The following is a 22898-nucleotide window of genomic DNA, read 5'->3' as shown; positions in this document are numbered from 1 at the left end:
TAACTTAAATCAATATAGATTTGTGTTTAATAATTACGAGTAAAAGTTGTTGCTGCTACAAGGCTGGCTTAGCATTAGACATAGTGGTAGATGAAATGATCAGGAAATATCAGGTGAGAAAGGCCAGAAGTAAGAAATAAATTAGGAATTTCCACTGGCAAAGGTCAGCAAATCTGTCTGACCATAAGCAACCAATACATATCTGTATCGGTATGTACAGAACATAGAAAACAGCTAACTCATACAGAACAAGGCAGCTTGATAGTTTTATCATTCCCTTACCTTAAGGAAACTAAGAGAATGACAGATAACAAAAGAGTAAGGCCCATATTTCTAGTATCCCAAGGGGCGTGCCTTGAGAATTTTGGCCTTGAACATAGGTATGATTTCTTCACCAATGATGCATCCAGTCCCAAGCTTCAAGATAAAATGTACATAAACATGTTATCAGAGCTCCAGATAGTCTTAGATTTCATGTGGCTGTTATATAATATGGGGCGGTTTTTGTATCACACATAGCTTTGTTCTTTGCCATCCATTGTCCCTAAGGAGGTAAGGAAGTCTTTTTAAAATACACATTTCTGAGAACCCAATTCCTCTGGGTTGGGTGCCTCAAAATGCCTCACTTCTCAGCCCATCGTTTTGAGCTGCCTGCAAACTTCTGACAGACGTGAGCGGGGAGTGAAGGGATGGTTGTAACCCAGCACGTGAAGCGACCTGGACGCGAGTTTTACCTTCCCAAGGCCGTGGGGATACAGGTGCCTGCGAGGCGCGCTGTACTGAGAGAGGGTGGCCTCGCCCGGACACCGCATCTCCCGTGAGTGCCGGTACCCCTGGGGATGGCGACACTACCCCGGGCTGCTGAGAAAACCGAGCCCAGGAAACTTTTCACCGCAGCATGCTCGGGCTCCCAAAGGGGACTGCGGGGAGCGTTTACTTCCCATCGGAAGCGGCTAGGAGCACAACCGAGTGCTTCCCTTTCCCCAGAGCGGACGAGCAGCCCGGCCTCCAGGGGCAGAACGTGCCGGCAACCCCGACACTGTCCCGCGGTGGCTCCGGGACATCCCGGATCCCTCAGCCCCGGACCCCCGCCGCCATCTTGTAAGGGCGCCGCTCCACGGTGAAGCGCCGGGCGCCGCGGAGCCTTTGCCCTCTACGGTGAGGGGCGACTTTGTGGTGCTCTTTGCTCGCCATGGTGAGGGGCCGAGCTGTGGGGAGCCCGTGCCCGCCACGGTGAAAGGCCGGGCGCCGCGGAAGCCCTGCTCGCTATGGTGAGGCGCCGGGCGCTGTGGAGCTGCTCCCTGCAGCTCGCCGTGCTGCCCTCGGCGGCGAGCTGGTCAGGTGGAAATCCGCAGCCGTTCAACAGCTCCTACCGGAGACCTGCAGAGCTACCGCCGTGGAAGGGGTGGAGCGGCACCATGGAGGAGGAGGAGAAGGAGGAGAAGGGGGACGAGACTCTTCAGGGGCGGCAGCAGCAGCAGCCCGGGAGGTGAGCGGCGCTCCAGCGGTAGCAGCACTCCGGGGTTGGGGGTCTCTACCCCCGCGCCTTCCTGAGGGCAGAGGGGAACCGGACCGAGCAGACCGGCGGCTCCCACCCCGTGCCCGTCCGGAGGGGAGGCGCTGCCCGAGCTGCCGCCGTCAGAGCCCGGCTGGCGACCGGGCTAGCGGAGCACCTGCTCCGAGAGCGGCAGCGGGGCTCGCCAGACACACACCCGGTACCGGGGCCCCACCGGTGAGTGTGGGGGAGACCGGGCCCGGCCGCTGCGGGAGGCGGTGGGAGCGGGGCGGAACGGGCGCAGGTACCCGCTCGGAAAAGTTCGTGGGTGGGCGGGCGAGGTGTTTGGGGCCGGCGAGCCCTGCTCGGGCAGGAGCGGCACAGCCCGGCTGCCCGCGGCGCTCAGTGTGTGCCCCTGCCCCGCTTCCTGCCCGCCGCCCCGGCTGAGGACAGACCGCGACGGGCGCCAGCTCCAAAACCAGCGGGGACCGGGGGGATCCTTTCGCACCGCTGAGAAGAAACCCTGTGAGAAAAAGTCCTGCGTTCGCCCCCCGCCCTACCAGCGGAAGGCTTTAGTTCCCACCAATTGACAGTAAAACATGCTGCAGCAGCGCTCGGAAAGAAACAAGTTATATAATCGCTTAAAAAAATCCGCTTGATAGTATCGGCGGCTTAGAGAATGTTTTCCTTTGAAGGGGAGGCATGAACAGATGTTTATTGCAGCTGGGGGGGGGGTGTTCGCATTGTATAGTGAGAAGTGGAAGATATTAAGGAAGTCATTTAATGTAATTAGTGCAGCCAAATAATCTCAATGATCGTCAATTATCTCTAGCAAGGATTTGGGGAAGGTGTTGACTGGATGCAGTTAAAATCATTAACTTATGCAGAAATGGTTTTTCTAGTGACGATTATGATCTCTTCCATTTACTAAATGGCGATTATGAAGCAAGTTTTTAGTTTTAAAGGAAAGTACTATTTGTACGTAAGTATTTTCTCTTTAATTTTCAAACTGCACCGGCTAAAGTGGCATCAAAATTAAAGATAGTGACAGGAAAATCAGTTTTCTGGCAAAAAACCCATGAAAAGAGGGAGGTTTTTTTTATTCGTAGTAGCAGCTGTATCAGTTAAGAAAGTAGGAAGCTTGATTTATTTTGTAGATAAGATTTTGAGGAAGAATAGAATAAGATTTTTTTTCTTACTAATTCAAGAATTATTGCAACAGTTGCTTTCAAATTACCCCAAATTATCTGAAATTGAAATGCCTTATTATAAGAAGTAATGGGAATTTTTCATATGTGGAGGTTGGAAAGCCCAGTTTGATTCAGTTATGATGGAGAGGAGAGGAGGAAGTAAGGGATGACAGTGAAACTGTTCAAATATAAATAACAGTTATTCAGCTTCAGATTGGTCTCAAATCAAAAGAGATATGTAGCCTTTTTAAGAGGAAACAATCCATTATTATCTTTTTATTCACTTGCATTAACTAAGTAGATTTGAGGAATAACCAGGAGAAATAGACTATTTTTTCAGCCTTTATAAGCTCAAGATTGAACCAAAACTGTTAATTCTTCATTCAGAAATAGCTTTTAAGTTCTTTTTAGCAAAAAGGAGGGCAATTATTTTGTCTGTGATGAGAAAAACAGAAATACTGCCATATTAATTAGTGTCTTTATACTTAACACCTGCAGTGAAATTAGTTTTGCTTTTTGTCACATCTGACTCCTTTCCTCACTTTAAATCTTACTTTAATTTTTTGCAGTCTATTGCTTTAACTTTATAGGTTGCAGTGTGAGTCCTATTTCTGATGCATTCAGAGCCAGAACCATAGAAAATCACTTGATTGCCTTGTGTCTAAATGCAGATTTGAGTAAAAAGGATTTTTCTATAAACTAAATGTTGCACTTAGTTTCAATATTCTTAAAAAGTCTAGGAGAAAAGTTACGTATTATATATGTACTCTTTGCACGTAACATCTTGGTGTTTAGCAACTGTACAAGGAAGGGATCATTCAAGTTTGGATAGCCTACAACTGTGCCCAAGCAGATAAACTTGGCACAGCTGTTCAGGAAAGAACTGAGCATTGCCAAGTGACACTGTGAAAACATGGCTGCCATCATGCCCTGACTGTGAAAAACAAAGTTTGATAAGATTTGTGAGTGAAAAATTGGGTGTTAAAGCATTTATGTCAAGAGTTACTTCTTCTGTAAGACCTGTTACTGTGGTAAGAGCTGCTAGTGCTACTACCTGGTGAGTAAGGCTTATGATAGGATAACAGGTTTTATTGCTTAAAACATTTGGAAATATTTTTCTCATGCTGTGGACTGGTTTTTGAGGGAAGGTTTCAGTGAGATTCAACTGTTTCTGATAATAAGAGTGTGGCAATAGCAAGGTGTTTGTGTGTTTACATTAAATACTTTGTCTCCTTAAAACACCTACGTATTTAGGATGGTGCCTTGAAAATTAGTAGATGGTTCATGTTTGTGTTGGCAGTATGCCTTGACTCTTCCGTAAGAAGAAAAACCCAAACCACACAACTTCTAGTATTAACACTTCTGTTGTTGACTAACAACCAAAGCACCTTGCATTTCATTTAGAGTACATGAAGACTTCGTAATCTAGAGTTGTGGGGATGGAATCAAAGGCCTTTTATATATAGGAAAAAAGGGTGTAATGAAAAACACTTATATATCATGATGTTTCCAGTTTCCTTGAGTATTGATGTTTTGCTGTGTCTGGTGTACTGTCCCTTGGAATTTCTTCTTAAATGAGTGTGTTTCAGTTAAAGAACTTTAAGGGTGCTGTATTGGATGTGTTTTCTGGCTTTCCAGTATGAAGTTTGGATATTCTAAACTTTTATTATTTGGAAAGGCTGGTGACCTTTTGGCTTAACTCACATGAAAAGATTGCCTTTGAACAGATGCATTCAAGAAAAACATATAGTTCAACAAAGAAAAACTTATCACTTCCTTATCTTAGCTGACCTTGAAGTTATTTGCTTGGATTTCAGTAAATTTGAATTCAAATGTTATAAATAGTTCTGTAAAATCCACATGTGTATAGGGTGCATGTACATACATAAACAGAGGGAGAGAGAGAATGTTGTTAGGACAAGCAAAAGTTGATTTTATATTGAAAATTAAGTAGAACTAGAAAGAATTTAGAGAAGTATTTTCATGTTGCAGAGAAATTACATTGGACCCTATGTGCTTGGACTTTGAACTGAAAAGAGGGAATTAAAATAGACAAGCCTTTAAATAGGAATGTAAACAAAATTTTATGACTATCTATTAACTTAAAAATAAAATTGAGTTCGTGGGTGTTGCTGCACTTCCTGGACAACTGAGGTTTTATAGGGTTTTAAAGGATTATTCTTGGTGTGAGTCTAGAGGAAGTTTGCATAGTGTTTGTTCCTTTCTGGCATGGGGAGACAAGGAAAAAGAAAATTCAAAGGCTTAGTAAATGAGGTGGAGATAGCAATTGCACACATAAAAATGCCAGAGTTGATGTTAAATGAGCTTTAGATCCTACTTTGCCATGTGGATCCTATGCATCAAAGTTTTAACATTATTTCTGTGCATTTTTATGGAAACAGTTCTTACATTGCCTCTCTAACCACATGCTACAAAGGAAATCACTTTTGTCCCACAGCATGTTCAAGTGGAGCCTTAATTTCATTACGTGTAATAGTATTTGGGTTTAGTCATATCTAATTGACATTAAGATGTTAGATGGAAAACCTTTACCCTTAGGATGGAGTGTGAGCTTGTAATATTTTAAAACTTCATTTTAGTTAAGAAAAATGTGTGCTAACAGCTTCAATGGCATAATAACTTAAAATACAAACTCCAAGATGTAGAGTCTGTTAGCATGCAGGAGTGGTTAAAGTGTGTTTTTAAATGTTCAACTTCAAAGTTTGGCAGTTTTTTCCAACAGTAAACCCCGTCCTGGCAAGGTGTACCTCTGTCATTAACTGGAGTCACATCAGTAACCAACTGAAACTAATGAACTACTCGTTTGCATAAATAGTTACACAAGTGCCGCTCGTGCCAGAATGCCAGAGCTGGGCTCTGAATCCTGTAGCTGGGTTGGTACAAGTTTCATGTTTGCTCTTTTGGAAAAGCTTTATTGAAATTCTAAGTGTGAAGGGCCATCCATGTTGGAATCCATGACTTACCTGTGCAGCTGTGTGTATATGCTATCTGCACTTATTTTTCTGTTGATTTAAAAATTCTCTGCATTTGATTTGTGACCCGGGTATTGTCTTGTGTGCCATAACACAGCTGTAATGCACAAGCCTTGCTTCTGTATGTGTCAGCCTCAGTCCTGCAGAGCAGGTAAGAAAACTTTGATTCCAGCTCTTGTTCTTTCAGGATTCTTCCCTATAAATTAAGTAGTTATATGAAATTAGTTGTTTAGGGAGAGCAAAGGAAGGCAGTTTCCTTTCTGGTGTAGGGAAATTTGACTCCAGCTTCCCTTTGGTGACTGCTTCAGCAATAGCACAGAATTACACTGCTCTTGTTCTTAATCATAATAATAGTCTAGGCTGCTCTTTTAAATGTGATGGCCACATGCCAACTTTTGTGTTCTTTTATTCAAGACTGCAATAAAAGATGAGGGTAGAGAGGAAAATAATTTATTTTAAAGGCATGTATTGCTAAAGAAATTGGCTCCTGGGTCTGTCATCTCTGTTCCTACTGCGTGCCCCCTATGGAGCTACTGTTGTATTAGGGATCACAACCTAAACAGAATATGCATGTAACAAAAAATTTCTATCATATTATCTACAGATCATAGACATGTTTGGGGACTAGACGATGCTCATATTGGACAGGGAGAATCATCTGGAGCACCTGGGAACAAATGAAAAATAGTTATGTATTATCCCAGATCCAAGAAGAGGCATCTTTATTCAGTTGATACAGTGCCCATAGCTGGTAAGATTTAACCCAGCATTGAGAAATAATTTGCTCCAGGGACTACTGATGGGCCTGACTCTAAAGCCTATTTGCATTTGTATCCAGAGGCATGCAAAGGTGTAGCTGATAGGCATGAATAACTTTCTGTTGGTTTGGTTCCCCTGATGAATACCAGCAAAATAGAGGTGGAATGTGTAGTAACGGGAGTGGGCTGCCTTGTGGGTGGTAGGTAGCTACTGAATGTGCTTCATTATAGTATGAACCATTACTGTCTGAGGACGTAAATGGAGAGTTTCAGCATCGTCAGTACTAAGTCTGAATGAAACCTTGGAAGGGAGTAGATTGAAAATGAAAAGGTAGGAGGAATTGTTGAACCTAACTTGGTGGTTATGTGTAACTGAGCTACACAGTGAATTCTAAATTGAGGATATTTAATTCGTTATTTTTTTAAGCCAGTGCTGGCATAAGTAGTTTTTGTTTACAACACTATATTCCTCTTCTCACCCTTCCCTGTCCTAACCAGTTTGTTGGTATAAACAATTGCATGGTTGCACAGTGATGCAGGTGAAAATTAAGTGCTGCTCTAGGGGGATGGTAAGGTAAGAAATGACTATCAGCCAGATTAGTTTCTTAAACAAATTCACCATGTGGACAAAAGTGTCTGTTTTGGCAAGCCTGGGGGAGTAGTGAGGGCAGAAATGGATTGGCTAATGGTAGTGGCTGCTTAAGTAATACAGATACTTAAGAATAAGCCTAACAACAGATGACCATGGGTAGATGCTTCACCTCTTTTTTTATTTGTAATTAATTTTATTTTTTCTCCACGATGTCTAAATAAAACTTTGCTTTGTTTTACTATTGATCCTCAAAGCTAGATAAGAATGATAAAGGATTTATTCTGATTTTATGAGGCTGTTTATGAAGAGAGCTGTTCTTTTTTCTGTTATCAACTCTGTTGTTAATCTTTCTTGACTAGTACACAAGGGCAGTGTAGAATCAGGATACTTACAGATCTGTTGAACGAAAATTTTGGCAACATTTGTTGTTGCTAGGGATTTTTAATGTGATTCAAATAATAGAAGTATTCATGGATCAGCTAATGCAAGCTTGAGAGATCTTTGTGTGAAATCCTAATACCAAGAGCATCTGGAATAATTGCTGGTGCAACTGCTGTGCAGTGATAAAAATATGTATAGTGAAAGAAAACTTCAAGATGTGTAGCAGTATACAGTTCACAGAAGGCTCAGGTTCTTGCTCTGGTAAGTCTACAATGGTAAGATGGAACAGCTTGAAGTACTGCACAATAAAAATTTAAATGCATTCAGAATTTTCCAGTCTCAAACTGTTCATTAATTAAAGCAGCCAATTTCAGACCTGAAGGAAAAATAAAAGCAGAGCCAAAACTTAGCTGGCAGTCATTTGATAGTAAAGCTTGTGGGAGCCAATTACTTACATGCTCCCTAGTGTTTGCAAATACCTTTCCTTCTAACTGAAACAACTTTTTGTTTTATTTCAAGCCAAAATGCATGGTTTTTGCAGTCATTAAAAATATCTATAATGAAAGAAAACTTCAGAGTTGTGTAGCTGTATATGGAGAAAGTTCAGAGTCTTGTTTTGGTCAGGCTACAGTGGTGTGAGTTTGCTGGGAATTGTGTGCTGTCCCTCCTAGGTGATCATTAGCACAGCCTAGCTCTGGATGTAGTTTACATAGAGAGACAGTGATTAAAAATGAACCAAACCCTTTACTTCAAAAAAAGCAGAGAAATTAAAGGTATTTGGGAAACTATGAAATGTTTACCAGGCAATTGTAAAGTTTTGGAAAATTGTTTTGTTCTAGTAAACCATAGCTTCATAGTAACTCTTAAACTTTCAGGCCTATGGATTTGTTAAATAAGGACCACATTTCTGTGTAGCAAAGAAGGATAAGTCTGTTTTGGCAGACTTGATGCTTAGTACCATGGCTCTTTGATTGATTAGTAGGGGGAACTACATCCATTTCATTTATGGAGCAGCAGATGTTAGAGGAGACTGGGTGGAAAGGGTGAAGACAATAGATTTTATGCCTATGTTCAAGTAATTTGGCTTGAAGCTCTGCTATGTTTAAAAGACCGTTTAAAAAGAAATTATAATGACAGTGTTTCTTGTAATGGTATTGTATCCTTTTCCAACCTTCTTTTGGAACAGAGAGTATTAAAATGTTTAGTTAAATTTTTGTTATTTTCCTAAATAAACAGAAGGCTCACAGCCAAAATATTTATATCCAAGTTTTCAGTTATGTAAGCAATGTTAAAATAAACCATTTGCCCGAAACCTGTTGTCCTAAGGGCTATATCCTGTTTACAGGTGTAAGCCAGTTTAGTGGGATGTAAGACATCCCATGGATTTTCCATGCCATGTCTTGCCAGACCTACAACTTCTCTCTTCCTTTGTGGATTACTAGGGGTGCCTTAGTATTTGATGTTGGAAAACCAGTTATGGGAGCTCTGCATTTTGATTCATATTAGACTTTGTCTTATTCATCAGTCAGTGATGCTCTTCCCCTCTGTCTAGAACACTTTCTGGCCTTGTGGATTTCTCATGACCAATGGTCTTCTTTAGGAGTTTGTGTCTTGGTCCATTTCCTCTTCTGAATTCAGCTGGAAGAGCAAAGAACCTCTAAGGACAGAGATGAGAGGGTGGTTGCCTTGTTTCTCTCCTGAGCCCCTCTTACAAATAGTGTCAATCCACTTGCCCTCTGCTGGAGGTAAGTCATCTCATCCTGAAGGATGGTTCCATTTGCCAGGAAAGCAGTTTAATGATTTTAAGTAAAATTGTAGTTTATGTTTAAAAGTAGAAAAAGATTCCTTGTATAACTTTTCATAACAATGAATTTTCACCAGGGATGTGATCCTTTCCCACTGCCCCCTCCTAAGTGAACACAATTCTACTCCAGTTTGATTTTCATATCTTTATAGCTCATAATTTTTCTGCCATTTGAGTACTTAAATTAGTTTTTCAAGTGCCAAACTCATTTTTGCGTGGGAAGAATTTAGGAAAGCTGACAGAAAAATCAACTGATTTGCGACTGGGTATTTTCTGTTATTTAAAATACACCTGCCCAATCTCCTTATCTGTAGAGGCTTTCTTCTGCAAAAGTGTAAGAATCTCTTTGGGCTAGTAATTGGTTGAGTTTTATTTTAAGCTAATGATTCCTGGCTTTCAAGAAATTATCATCTTCCTCTTCTATATAAGACAACTATGTCATGAATATTGTAGGATATATTTAATCAGTTTAAATGAAACAGAAATGATCTGGCAAGATTGATACTTCAAAGGAATCTACAGTTCATCAGGAATACTTTTTTTGTAAATGTGTCCCTTTCTTATGCATGTAAAAGGTTTAAAGTATTCTGTGAGCACTGAGATCTTTTATCCTTTCAGTTGCCTATGGAATACTAATGAAAGTAATGTATGTGCATCATGTGGAAAATATGTTGGCAGACAGATAGATACCTGCAGTGCCTTAAATGCTTTGGCATTGTCTTTGTTTAATTGGCATAGTTGATCCCTGCTTCCCCTAGAGGTTTATACTTCCAGGATAAGATCAAAGGTTTATATGAAGGTCTAAGCAAAAGTAGAATTCACCTATTTTAGAGATGAATGAATAGATAAGCAGAAGCTTAAAAATAAAACATTAGGCACCCCAGTCTCTAATATAAAATGTCTTGTAGGAGCAATAATTACAGTAGTTATGTATATTTAAGAAATCAGACATCTGAGATGTTAAGAAAAGAATTTCCTGGAATTAAGTACCTATCTGATTAAACTTTTGTGATTTGTTTTCATGATGCTTTCTAAAAGAGTAGCTGTTTTATGCTGTGTCTGTGTGCTTTGCTAAATTAATAAGCTGACTTGGCATTGAAAATGCTCTTTGAGGAATGCAAAAAAAAAAACCCCAAACCCAACCATTAAGTTAAAATAACAGTTAAAATATCCAATACCATTTTTTGGGTATTCTGTCTGTCTTTTTGTGGCACTGATTCTTTGTGTTACCATTTACATCTGCTTAAAATGCTATAGAGCAAGTTGAGTGTTTCATTGAAGGCTGATTCCAGTTAATGTTTAGTGGAATAGAGGAAAAAAGCCTAGAAATATCAACAGTTAAATTTAAATTATGATGCAGATATGGTATCCTAGTGCTAGATAGGAAATACGTAAGTGGAGTGGTTTCAGTAAACTGCAGTGAAACTGGAGTACAAAGCAATTACATAAAATAAGATTGTGACCAGGGGTATAAAAAAATTCTGTCAGCCGTGTCTTCTGAATGCTGTTCATGCTTTTTTATTAGAAACAAATTTTGATGTGTTAGTATTTTCTCTCCAGTATGGCACAATAATGGTTATTTTGTTAAGAAAATTTCACAATATTTATCAATTGTCGTATTCTTTGCAACTGATACCATACTTAGTGTTTAGTCGTCAGTGGCTGCTGAAATAGCAGAAATGGACTCTGCATTTGAAATTGGAGCATCATCAGCAAATGCATTTGGGTTCAGTTTGCTGACACCTACATGTATGTAATATCTTAGCTGAAATGTTGCAGTGAACAATATATTTAATTTTCCCTGTAATTATGAGCTTATGGGGGGCACAGTGAGTTATATGATTTCTAAGAAAACTGTGAGCTTTAATTCTGTTCTCTGACACTGTTGTTTGCATGGACTGGCTTGGCTACGTTGGCCCAATGCTTCTGAGTGTACAGCTGAAGTCTGAGTATTTGAATTAGTGAAACAGTAGCTAGACCAAAACATGTGGTGGAGAGTTTTCCACAGGGAAAACTTCAAAATTTGTTATTAAAAATTATTCCTGCACCTAAGCTTTAAATAGTGCTGTCTGTTCATTACTAGTCGTCTTCTAGTTATTATCAGGTAGAGTCTGTAAACGCCAGAAAGTTGTGCACTCACTAAAACAGTAACTTTTTTTAAAGCTGACAGAACAGTGTATTTACTGTCAACATTTCAGTCAAAAGTAAATACAGAAATGGAAGCATTGAGCTTCAATTGAATTGCTTTGGCAGGATATTTGGTTTTTCTACCTTGGATATAATAAGTTTATATTCGTAAACTCTGCAACACTTAAGTGCAGTTTGGAATAAGAGATTCTGAGTACTGAGTTCATAGTTTTCTAAGAAATATACCAGAATCATGACTTCATAGAAGTAAGCTTTTCTCAGTTATTTTCTCACTTTTTTTATATTTCATGATGGAATTAAGAGCAAACATTGCAGCTCTGATTTGAAATATTTCAATTTCCTGTGGCCTTTCACCAGTTGGTTCAGTTAAATGTGTATCAAAATTATATTTGGAACAGTTACATTTACCTTGATTGTAATAAACTTATGTTTTAGACAAAATAGGAAACAGTACCAAATATCTTTTGTGTTCTGAGTTTCCTGCATGTTGGTATACGTAAAGTGTTAGTAATGCTACATGAGACTGCTGCTTTTACTACAAAACTATAGGCAAATATATAGGCAAATCCTAAGGTACAGTATATTTCCAGTGTCTCCTGGACAGACTTGCAGGATCATATTACATGAGGTGCTAAATGTCATAAGTTTCAGGAGAAATGAGTATTCTTCCAAAATGTAAATTAAGGAACCCTTCCCCCTCACTTTTGCAGTTGGTAGATAATAGTGGTAGTATCTGAAGCTGTGCATTCCAGGGAGTAAAATTCAGCCTGAACTACAAAGAGCCCTCATGTCTGCTAGTCACAGCATGTTTTTGAAGCCTTTTGTGTAATAGTGACTGCTTTAAAAGCATATTTTGTTGATTAAAAAAATACAGTAGATCATAAAACAAGAAAGGCAGGCTTGTTTCTAATGTGTGTGAGAACATTTAGTCTTATGAATGTGGATGCTAGTCCAAGAAAATATTGATTAATTTAATATTTTATTTAGTTCCCCTGAAAAAGTTATGGATAAGAACACAGATGAAGAGCAGCCTTCAACTGCATGTAACCAGTACCCTAAAGAAGCAGTGAAGAAACGTCAGAATTCAGATCGAGGTTCCGGGAGGAATGATTCTTCCAGAACCTTCAGAAAAAGCTTCAGGCTGGACTACAGATTAGAAGAGGATGTAACTAAATCAAAGAGAGGCAAAGATGGAAGATTTGTCAACCCGTGGCCAACATGGAAATCACCAACTTTATCAAACATTTTGAAATGGTCCCTCATGGAGAAAGACAACAGCAACGTGCCACGCTCAAAGCAGGTGAATACTTCCATGTTTTCCTTTTGTGATTTAGACTGCTTTTACATCTGCTCTAATCAATAAAACAGGACAGTTTCTAACTAATACTCATTAAGCATCTTCTGGAGACTTTTCTAAGTCTTACTTTTCTGATTTTAGTATCATTTTATTCTTTTCAAAAGGTGGATTAATACTTTCTACCTCTTTAATTTTTGCCTCTGTTAGGTCCACACCTTTTGATTTATACAGCTAAGTTTATAAAAACAACAAAGATGGCCCCCTAGCTCAGTCATAAACCAGTTACAGCCATTCCTTTTTAACAGTTGTCATCAGGTATTATGTGTAAAGAAGGAGACAGGAGAAGCTTCTTTTCCATGAAGAGTAATGGACACTGGAAAGTCATGGGTTATGTTTATGGTCACAGGAAGTATGAAGATGACTAAGTTTTGACAGAATTACTTCTCAGTGTACTTCTGATGTGTTGACTGTACTTCAGAAAAGCTGTGCTGAAGGGTGCACAACCAAGGACAGCATTTGTTAACAAGCAGGCGTTAATAATGCTTTTAAGCATTCAGGAGGGTGTGCACAACTTATAAATCTCACAGCCAGTATTTAGTAAAGAGCTTTCAATTTTGTCTTACCTGAATTACCTGTGAAGGAAGGAATTCTATCAGTTTTTTTGGACAAGAAAGCCATGTTGCACGTTAACGCATGATGGTCAGAGGTTTGGGGATATTTAAGGGACAAATAATTTTGGCTGTAATTGAATAATAATAATAATAATAATAAAATCTGACTTAGAAAGAAGCACAGGAAGCTTTTGTTGGTCTTGGGATAACTTCTGTTTTAAAATTTTGGTGTCTTCCTTGTGGTGACAACAGTTGCCTCAGTGTGTGTACAGCTTTCTAGACAGCATGCTGGCCACGTTTTCATGAAATTCACACCTGGACGTTTTCAGTTGCTTTTGACCTCTGCCCTTCTTGGTACGTGTGGAACAGTCTTTGTATCTTCCCAGTGCCAGTCAGAAACCCAGGTAGTGACTGAAGTCCCTCGAAGGCAATGCTGAGGTGTACTATGGAGTGCAGAACTGCAGCATTCCCCTTTAATTTACAGTTTGTCCCTACAATAAAGGACGATCACAAAGAAATCTACAAGGCAGCAGTTGAAAAGCTGTCTCTCTGACCCAGCTGGGATTCATTTTGGGCTAATCTTACTGTTTTCATGTTAAATCTTTTAATTAAGTGCCTTAATTCTGGAGTTCAGTGAAGTAAATCAGAAACAGAAAAACCTAGATAGGGATCAATAAAATGTACTTGTGGAGTCCTCAGCCATTTGGATGCTTGTTCCACACAGTTTTGTTCCACCCCTAAATCAGCCTGTGAAGCGCATCTGAGCTTGTTTAAAATTGAGACTCAGGGCTCTATACTGTATTTATCACTGCTAAATGGCATGTCCTTTGAGCAGACTCCTACTTCAGTTTCTGCACTGAGTGTGGCAGGTGATGCCCTGCTATCCTGGTCAGGTTCACTTTATCTGTACCAAGTGCTTTGCATATGTAAAAACAAGTATATTATCTAGGATAAGTGCTTGTGCTTCACTGTGGAAAAGCTATATGTATTATAATCATGCCTTCATAATGAGTCTATATCATTATCCAGAATGCATGGACTTCTTGTATTTTCATTACAGGCTTTATTAATAACTTTGTTTGGGGCTGTTGAAGGATCTTTAATTATTAGTTGTTGGATCAGCAGTTTAGATTGTTCTCGTTTCTGTAAAATCCTGTGGTATTCCAGTATGCACTAAGCGCCAAAAATCCTAAGCTAATCAGCTGGTCTTACCAAAGCTTGTCATGTGTTTCTTCTTGCTTTGCATTAGGAGGGAAAGAAGAATGGGGCGGGGGGAAGGGACACAGCAGGAGAAATTTTTGTATTACTTCAGTAATGAAGACAAGACAGTATTAAGCACATTTTGCTTCTCTTGGTAGCTGATTTGACATAATTGCCACATTTCAAAAATCTATTATAATTCTTCTGGTTTTAATATGTCTCTGGTTAGTCTGACAGAGCAAAATATATTACAGCAGGATAAAAGTTCCATATGATATGTTATTTTATTCATTATGTTGCTTTATCCTGTTATGTGAGTTTTAAGTATTTCTTGCGAAGTAAACTGCTACTAGAACTTGTGTTTTACTTTGAAATCTTATGAACTGAGTATTGCTTATTGCTTTAAAAGGTGATTTTGGTGTGCTTTTGTAAAATACTAAAAAAAATCCCAAACACAAATCCCATGCACCGAGAAATAATATTTTGGTGTGATTTACTATGATAGTTCAACATGCCTGATTTCTGATCTCATCCTCTGAGCAATCATTGATTTGGATCAGAGGCCTGTGTATCACAAACCTGGAAAGTACAAGCTCTGTATGAGATCCACAAGTTACATTGCCTTTGTGCTCTTGGTTTGTCGTGAACTGTTGGTCACAGAATTTTGTTTAAATAGGTCAGGATGGCAGTTGTTCGAACTGTGCTCCTCTCTATTTATCAATCTTCCTGTCTATGTAACTTTTACAAATGCCTTTTATAGTGGTTAGTTCTACCTTTAAATCAACTACTCGGAATACTTAATAGTGACAATCCCAATGACATCCCTGTAAAGCCTTTATTAGTAGTGCAGATGTGTTGTGACTTTAGCCAGCCAAGTCCCAGTCAGCTGCTCACTTCCACCCCCCAATGCTTGCACCCCAGTGGAATTGAAAGGGCAAAAATCAGATAACTTCTGGGTCAAGCTAAAGACAGTTGAATAGGTAAAGCAAAAACTGCATGCACAAGCCAACTAAGAAATTTATTTTCACATGGGCAGGCAAGTGTTCAGCCATCCCCAGGAAAGCAGGGCTGCATCCCATGTAACAGCTACTTGGGAAGATAAATGCCATTCTTTCTGAATGTCCCCCACCTCCTCCTTCTCACCCCAGATTTTACTGCTGAGTGCAATGTTGTAAGGTATAGGATATCTCTCTGATGAGTTGAGGTCAGCTCTCCCAATTGTGTCCCTCCCAGCTTCTTGTGTGCCCCCAGTCAACTGGCTGTGATGCAATTTAAGCACTGTTCAGCAAAGCTGAAACATCAGTCTGCTGTCAGCACTTGGTAGAATATATCTTAGTCCCACTTAACTAATTGTTCACATCTGCCAATTGGCCAGTTCCTCATCCATTTAGTATTGTTTATTAATATTGCATGATACTAATTTTAAAAACTAACTTGTCCCAAATGTCAGCAAAAATAAGTTTAGCTAATAAATTTAGTTCTGAGAAAATTTGTAGTCTAACTCTAAAACTATCTACTCAAAAAGAATATTTTCCATAAAAAATGTATTAACTGACCTAAATTGCATTATGACAGTTAATTATTGAATTCCACATCTGAGTTTTATTTCTTTGATATGATCTGATTTTTTGACTTAACAATGTGTAATTTTTCAGTATGTCCTAATTTCTGTTTTTGAGTATTATGTTAGTTTTATGCATCTTTCTTTATTTTTTTTTCTTAATTGAAGTGTCACAGTATAACACTTCTGTGGTTCAGATTTCTGTTGTTCCCATGTACTTGGAATGAAATAGAGATAAGAAAATGATGCTTCTTTCTTGGAGAAGCAGCCATTTATCTCAGTCTAAGACTGCTACTTTTCTTGTATGAACTAAGGGGTTGTATTGTACTAAGCTTATATTCAGCTTTATAGAAGGTTATCTATTTCTTGTTGCTGGAGACAGTAATGAAACTTTTTCAGTGGATGTGTCTTATCCATTAGCTCTCAGAAAAAGCAATTTCATGAATATTTTATTATTTACAGTAGAATTGCAGGGGGATGGAGATGTGCGTGCTTTGTTTTTCCCAACATATGCCTTCCAAATCAATAAAATATTGTGGAGAAAGTAACTTCCCTGAAGCTGTCAGGACTTGTTTAGCAAGGCAACTTCTCTAGTCCTAAACTGTCACAGCATCAGCTGGACTTTTAAAGGAGCACAAGGTCAGCTCTGTATAAATTCACTGATAGTGCTAATCTGTGCTAGGCTGAGAGAACGAGAGCAGCAGCTGTGGCAGGGAGAACTTGACTTGAACCAGAAGTGCTGGGACATTTGTGATAACCAGGGAGAGGACTGTCAGGAGTCTAGAATTTGCCCTACCACATGAAAATTCTTCTAAAGCAGCATGAGGAGTTCAGACCAGAATTGTTTGGGAGGAGAGCATTAGCCGCGTTGTGGCCAAGCTGGAGATGATCAGGAATTCTGAGAAGACTCTTTGATTGGTTGGTTTTTTTCAATAGGAGAGCTCCTTATTTAGTAAACATAAAACTTCTGCATAAGCACCTCCACCAAACTGCATTGAAGAGCATAACTCTGGTTCAAAATGAGAGAAGGAGTGGTGGTTGGGCAGTGAGCGTCAGTAGGTAATGTACAGCCATGGCCTCCTTTGGGCCAGCTTGAGGATACACATAGAGTCAAATTTGAGCCAATCAAAATGAGATCTGTATATTTTTCACCTCTGGATTGATGTTCAGCCAGATCAGTTCTCTGACCTGTCATGCTCGAGTAGGGACTGCATAACTAGTCAAGCTGGAAAAAGAGAGGAGATGGGAGAACCTTTTCATAACTTTGTTACACAGAAGAATGGATTTAGGTTGATTTCCAGTCATTCATGGGACTGCATCGTACACATACATGGAGAGCAGTACAGTGATTTATTCAGTAAAAATTAAACTTTAATTACCCTAAAGGCTTCAATAAAACACCAGAAGAAGCATATCTAAGTACCTTAAGGTTTATATTAAAAACGATCTTTTATTTTACGAATGTTCATTAAATTATTGGCAGGATGGGAAGGCAGAATTGTAATAGCTAACATTAGCCAGGTAAGGTTAACCTTTGTGTGCTGCTTCTAGATGTAATGAGGAGAGAGAGAGGGCCTGATAAAGGCTTAAGGGGCTTTTGTGGAGTGTGACTGGGGAACATGGCATTTTCTTTCAGCTGTGACTTACTCCTGTTAGGACTTAAGAGGATGCATCATTTAGTTGCATAAGCTAAACTTGAGTATTTGTTAAGTAACACTCTGTGTGTGCATGTGTATGCATATTCTTTTTCAGGTGGAGGTATCCCTTCCTGGGATGCTGTTAATGCCTTGCAGTGCTCTCCTTGCAATGCCCCCCGGACTCTTATCAGGTCTCCTGGCCTGATGGGATCTCTCTTCTCTTTTTTGACAGAGAAGTGTAAATGTTACAAAAACCTAAAATGAAATTAGGAGGAAGTAGCTAGGAAAATGGACATTAAAAAGGCATCTGGTGCATGCTGCAGTTCTCTGCATAAAACCATAAAGTACAAGTCTTGACTGTATTGATTTGTGCCTTGTATGCAGTTTTTGTTCCATGGCCAAGTACATTCTGAAATCTCTCATGCATACTGTGTTCTTTTTTGCCAGGAGCTCGATAAAGAACTTCCAGTGTTACAACCTTACTTTGTTCAAATGCCAGAAGAGGCTGGGAAGACAGGAGCTGGTATGAGAGTCACATGGCTGGGACATGCCACAGTTATGGTGGAAATGGATGAACTTGTATTTCTTACTGACCCAGTGTTCAGCCAGAGAGCTTCCCCTATTCAGCTGTTGGGTCCCAAGCGCTTCCGAGGGCCTCCGTGCACAGTAGCGCAGCTCCCCAAGATAGATGCGGTGTTGATCAGCCACACCCACTACGATCACCTGGACTACAACACTGTGGCGAGTCTGAACGAACGCTTTGGCAGCGAGCTGCGCTGGTTTGTGCCCCTGGGGCTCCTGCAGTGGATGCAGAGATGTGGTTGTGAGAATGTGATTGAACTGGATTGGTGGGAAGAGAACTGTGTCCCTGGTCATGATGCAGTAACTTTTGTCTTCACCCCTTCCCAACACTGGTGCAAAAGGACTGTGACAGATGATAACAAGGTTCTCTGGGGCAGCTGGTCTGTCTTGGGACCTTGGAATAGGTTTTTCTTTGCAGGAGATACTGGATATTGTTTTGCTTTTGAACAAATAGGTAAAAGGTTTGGACCTTTTGATCTTGCAGCCATCCCCATTGGAGCTTATGAGCCAAGGTAGGAAAATTAGAGTTTGAGCAAAATAGGTAAATGAAATTATATACTGATGACAAAAAATACACCCAGAAGTTAAAACTATACTGTATTAAAAAGGTGTACTTTAGTAAAAAGTACGTGTATGTGTGATGTTTTTGGAGAGTTTTTTCTTCAGACTTAAGGACAGCAAGGATGAATCAGCAGTCCTTCTTCCCTTAAAAATGTTGAGTAAAAATCTGGAATTACTCTGCCTTTTTTTCTGAAACAGCATCATTTAATCCAGCCCATTCCAGTGTATGTCATTTGCTGCATTTTTCTCTTGCTTCAGTCTTTACCCTGGTTTTGCAACTCATCTGGAGATAAAGATGACTTGGTTATCAAGTATGAAAGATCTGTTTGCTCAGGAGAGCAAACTTTGCTCCTTTTGGAGAAAACACTTAGACAATAGCACTCATGTAATGCTGGAAGGAAAGCATGTATGGACTGGGAAAGGAAGATAGGAATCCAAACAGCATGGTAAAAATACAGTATCTTTCAAGAATTGTCAAGTTCTCTCTTCTGTTTTCCCTGTTTCCTTGGGCTATCTCCAAAGCACACACTTTTTGGTGTGTACTGCTAGCACGAAATCTTTTCAGGGATGGATTTAAAGTTTCAGCCTTAATGCCTTAAGGCCCCAGTAATATGTCCTTATACTATTGAAAACAGAGATAAGAAAAAATCCTTCAAAAAGAGAGTACAATACATGAACTGGTGTTTCATAGATATGTTGGTATATGTTAGTTTCCTGATTTTCAGTGTTCTGTATGTTGTCCAGGTGTACATGCTTACGATTTTTTTTGATTAGATGAGCATATGTTTCTTTTTGTTCTTTGCAATGGAAGTAAAGGAGAAATCTTGCACTGAATTAGGTGACACAAAAATGTCATGCTTTGTTTTGGTAGGTGGTTTATGAAATACCAGCACGTGGACCCTGAAGAAGCAGTAAGAATCCATATTGATGTTCAAGCAAAGAAGTCTGTAGCAATTCATTGGGGGACCTTTGCTTTAGCAAATGAGGTAAATTGCAACGCTAAACATGAGTTCAGGTTTCCAAGGACTAGACAGTCATTAGTGAAGCTTTGCTTGTGCAGTTTAACCTACATATCTGTAAATGTAAACTTAAAATGTGGACTTTGTATAGAGTGAAAAGTTACTGCTCTATGTACTGCTGTTCAAAACAATGATTAGCTTTTCATAACCAATTACATCAAATATTTCCATGGTTAAGAAAATACAGAGTTATTGAAACAAATGTGGGGGATTTCTGATATGCAGATGCTGAGGTATTACAGCTGGTGGACAGCTGGTGGTGGGGTCCGTGGCTCTGACCCAGGAAGAGGTGACTGGTCCGGAGAGATGGTCCCGAAAGGAATCGCCTTCCCGAGGCCCAGTGTCTTCCTCTCAGCTGCTGGCAGAGGGGCCCTTGCAGAGGCTGTCAGCTCTTTAGTGATTGTCAGCTCGTGATTCCAGCTCAGCTCTGCAGGGCAGCCTCCAGGCCAAACCAGACCAGAGAGAGACGAGAAGGCCCGTGTGGCTGGTTCCACACAGAGGTAGCTTTATTGTTGGTTCCCTCCGGCGAAGGGGAAAGCCAGGGACGAGCTCTCTCTCCACAGAGCCAGGGGGCTCCCTTTTATAGGGATACAGGGGATCAGCAGGGGACCAATGGGTTACAGAGGGTCTGGGACAGACCAATGGGTTACAGAAAGATCTGCAGAGGGTCTCTCAAAGGATTGTGGGTCCACTTTTCCTCGCCATGACCCAAGAAGTGGCTGCCCCTTCAGGGAGTCCTGCTGGGCAATTGCGAAATCTCTTGTCTCAGCAGAGATCCCTCCAGGGCAAGGGCTGGGCATATCCCACACTGAGGAGCATAACAGATGAGGACACATGCAGTATTATGCATTACATTATGCAGTAATAAAAACAAACTCAGTGGTGCATCACTTGGAGATAGTAAGAACTGCATGCCTGTAGGTCAATACACTATTTATTAATTACGTCTATCTAGTAAATATATGAGCATTATTTTTAATAGTTGATTCAAAGTTAAAACCAGAAGAGATATGAAAAAAAATTATTTATTTTGAGGCTTTGATCTTTTAAAATGTTTTTATTCCCCTCTACCCCCTCAAGTCCACAAATCTAATAAGAAGGTTACCCAGACACCTTCACAGCAACTAAAAATGTAGTGAAATAGGAAGTGTCTATATTTGCTTTGATACTGTCTGGTAGCTGTTTTTCAACTTTGTCTTTGCATCAGTTGCACCGCTTTATCTCCTAATTCACACCTGATAGTGTAATCACCTGATCTGTCAAATGTTCTGTCCCGGCTGTGCTCCCTCCCAGCTCATCGTGCACCTCCTTGGCAGAGCGTGGAGGGAACATAGGACGCTTGAATAGAACGTTTCCTGTCCCCAGTGTTTCCAATAAACTGTGTTACTAGTGCCCGCGGTACAAATGTTACTGTGTATTTAGCAGCACAAAAAAAAGATTACTCGCTGATGATGCCTTTTCTGAAATGTACCAAATACACCGCGTTAACTTGAGGGAGGCCGCACTGACAGAGCCGGGTGCTCAGACAGGACCGCTGACAGCTCGGGTTTGCAGAGCGAGGGAAAGCGCCAGCTGCTGGCGGGCAGCGCTTCCTCCGAAGGGATCTATTGCTGCACTGAAGACGACCGAGTTCAGGCTGACAAGTTGAGCCTTGCTAGTTGTTACTCTGCAGCTGTATATCAGCGTTCGTATCGTTTAAAAACTTAAAATGAACCCAAACATTTTAGTTTGACAAATAACCTTTTCCTCCCCCCGTTTTTTAGAGCAGTGATTTCCCCCCCCCCCCCCCTCAAAAAATGTTGCAGTGATATCTTTTCCCTCATATTATTCTCATTCTTTCCAGTATTACTTGGATCCTCCGGTTAAATTGAATGAAGCTCTTGAAAGATATGGCTTGAAAAAAGACGACTTCTTTCTCTTACGCCATGGAGAATCACGGAACTTGAACACAAATGACCGGTTTGAAAACTGAAACAGTGTCAGTTCCTTATAAGCCCTGTTTGATTTGAACTAGCAATGAATGTTACAATACTAACATGATGTACTTACACTATGGATTTTTTAGATTGAATTGGATTTGTAGATGCCAGGTTTGTCAGTTTCAGAACTAAAGCTTGCATACCAATTTCATGACAAATTTTACTAGTTACATTGTTTATAAATTTAGAGAGGTAATCTAAGAGTGGTTTATATACTAAGTGTTGTCTGGGAATAACTTGTGGTTTCAACTCTGATGTGCACCACCGATAAAATTATTTTTAAACTTTCATCTTACCTGCAGCAGCAATAATAACTTCAGCACAGAACATATTCTTAGGATTAATGGCTAACTTGAATTATTCATTGTTAGACTGTCATCTCCCACTTGTTAGTCTTCAGGTTATGCCCTGTACCTTGATAGCTTCACTATGTATGTTTTGGGGGGTGAAGTCATCCAATACAGCTGTGTTGTTAAAGCACAAGTGTAGTAAAATTGGTTTACTCTTCATTTTCATGTATTAATGAACCACAAAAGCTGAATTTTGCAATGATCGAAGAAATGTGCCTTTTAAAGAGAGATAATTTATATTGCATCATGGATGTGTAAAACTAACTGCTGGCCAGAGCATCTGCACACTTCCATTGTTTTGTCTATGTTTTTAAGTTAGGTTCTGAATGTGTCAATTGCAGCACATGAAGTGGAAAAATCCCCTCGTGTCGCTTGTCCTTGCAGTTTTCTAAGTTTGTTTTTTGTTTGTTTTTGTGTTTTTTTTTTTAAGTGGAAAGTCTTAAACAAGAGCTGTGGTATTTTTTGTTATAGCTTCCTTATAATTTTAAAGTTGAATGAGAGATTACAACATTGTTCAGTGTTATAAAACTTAGCCAAATGTATCTGTATCAAATTGTCTTGCTAATTTACAGAATTAAAGCCTATTGTTGCCAATAAAAAGGGTTGTTATTCTCCTTCATAATTCATTGGCAAATCATGGGTTTTTTATGATTTCTTTTGGTCTGTGGGATATGTGGGTTGGTTTGGTTTTTTTTTGCTCTTGCTCTAAATTTTATTTTCATATCCCACCAAGATAAATA

At 39.8% G+C, this 22898-nt stretch overlaps 1 protein-coding gene across 1 annotated transcript; it reads left to right on the top strand.

Annotated features, from left to right (window-relative positions):
* Positions 1 to 12: 12 nt before the first annotated feature.
* Positions 13 to 22758, top strand: NAPEPLD (N-acyl phosphatidylethanolamine phospholipase D). The gene is given in 7 exon segments (XM_069036051.1): positions 13 to 1004; positions 1007 to 1219; positions 1222 to 1489; positions 12349 to 12661; positions 18115 to 18761; positions 19682 to 19796; positions 21673 to 22758. Coding segments are annotated over 7 exon segments (1791 nt in total). The 5' UTR covers positions 13 to 898; the 3' UTR covers positions 21802 to 22758.
* The last annotated feature ends 140 nt before the right edge of the window (positions 22759 to 22898 follow it).

Source organism: Aphelocoma coerulescens, chromosome 1A, assembly GCF_041296385.1.
Source record: "Aphelocoma coerulescens isolate FSJ_1873_10779 chromosome 1A, UR_Acoe_1.0, whole genome shotgun sequence".
Classification (NCBI taxonomy): Eukaryota; Metazoa; Chordata; class Aves; order Passeriformes; family Corvidae; genus Aphelocoma; species Aphelocoma coerulescens.
This window is presented reverse-complemented; position numbering and strand designations above follow the sequence as displayed.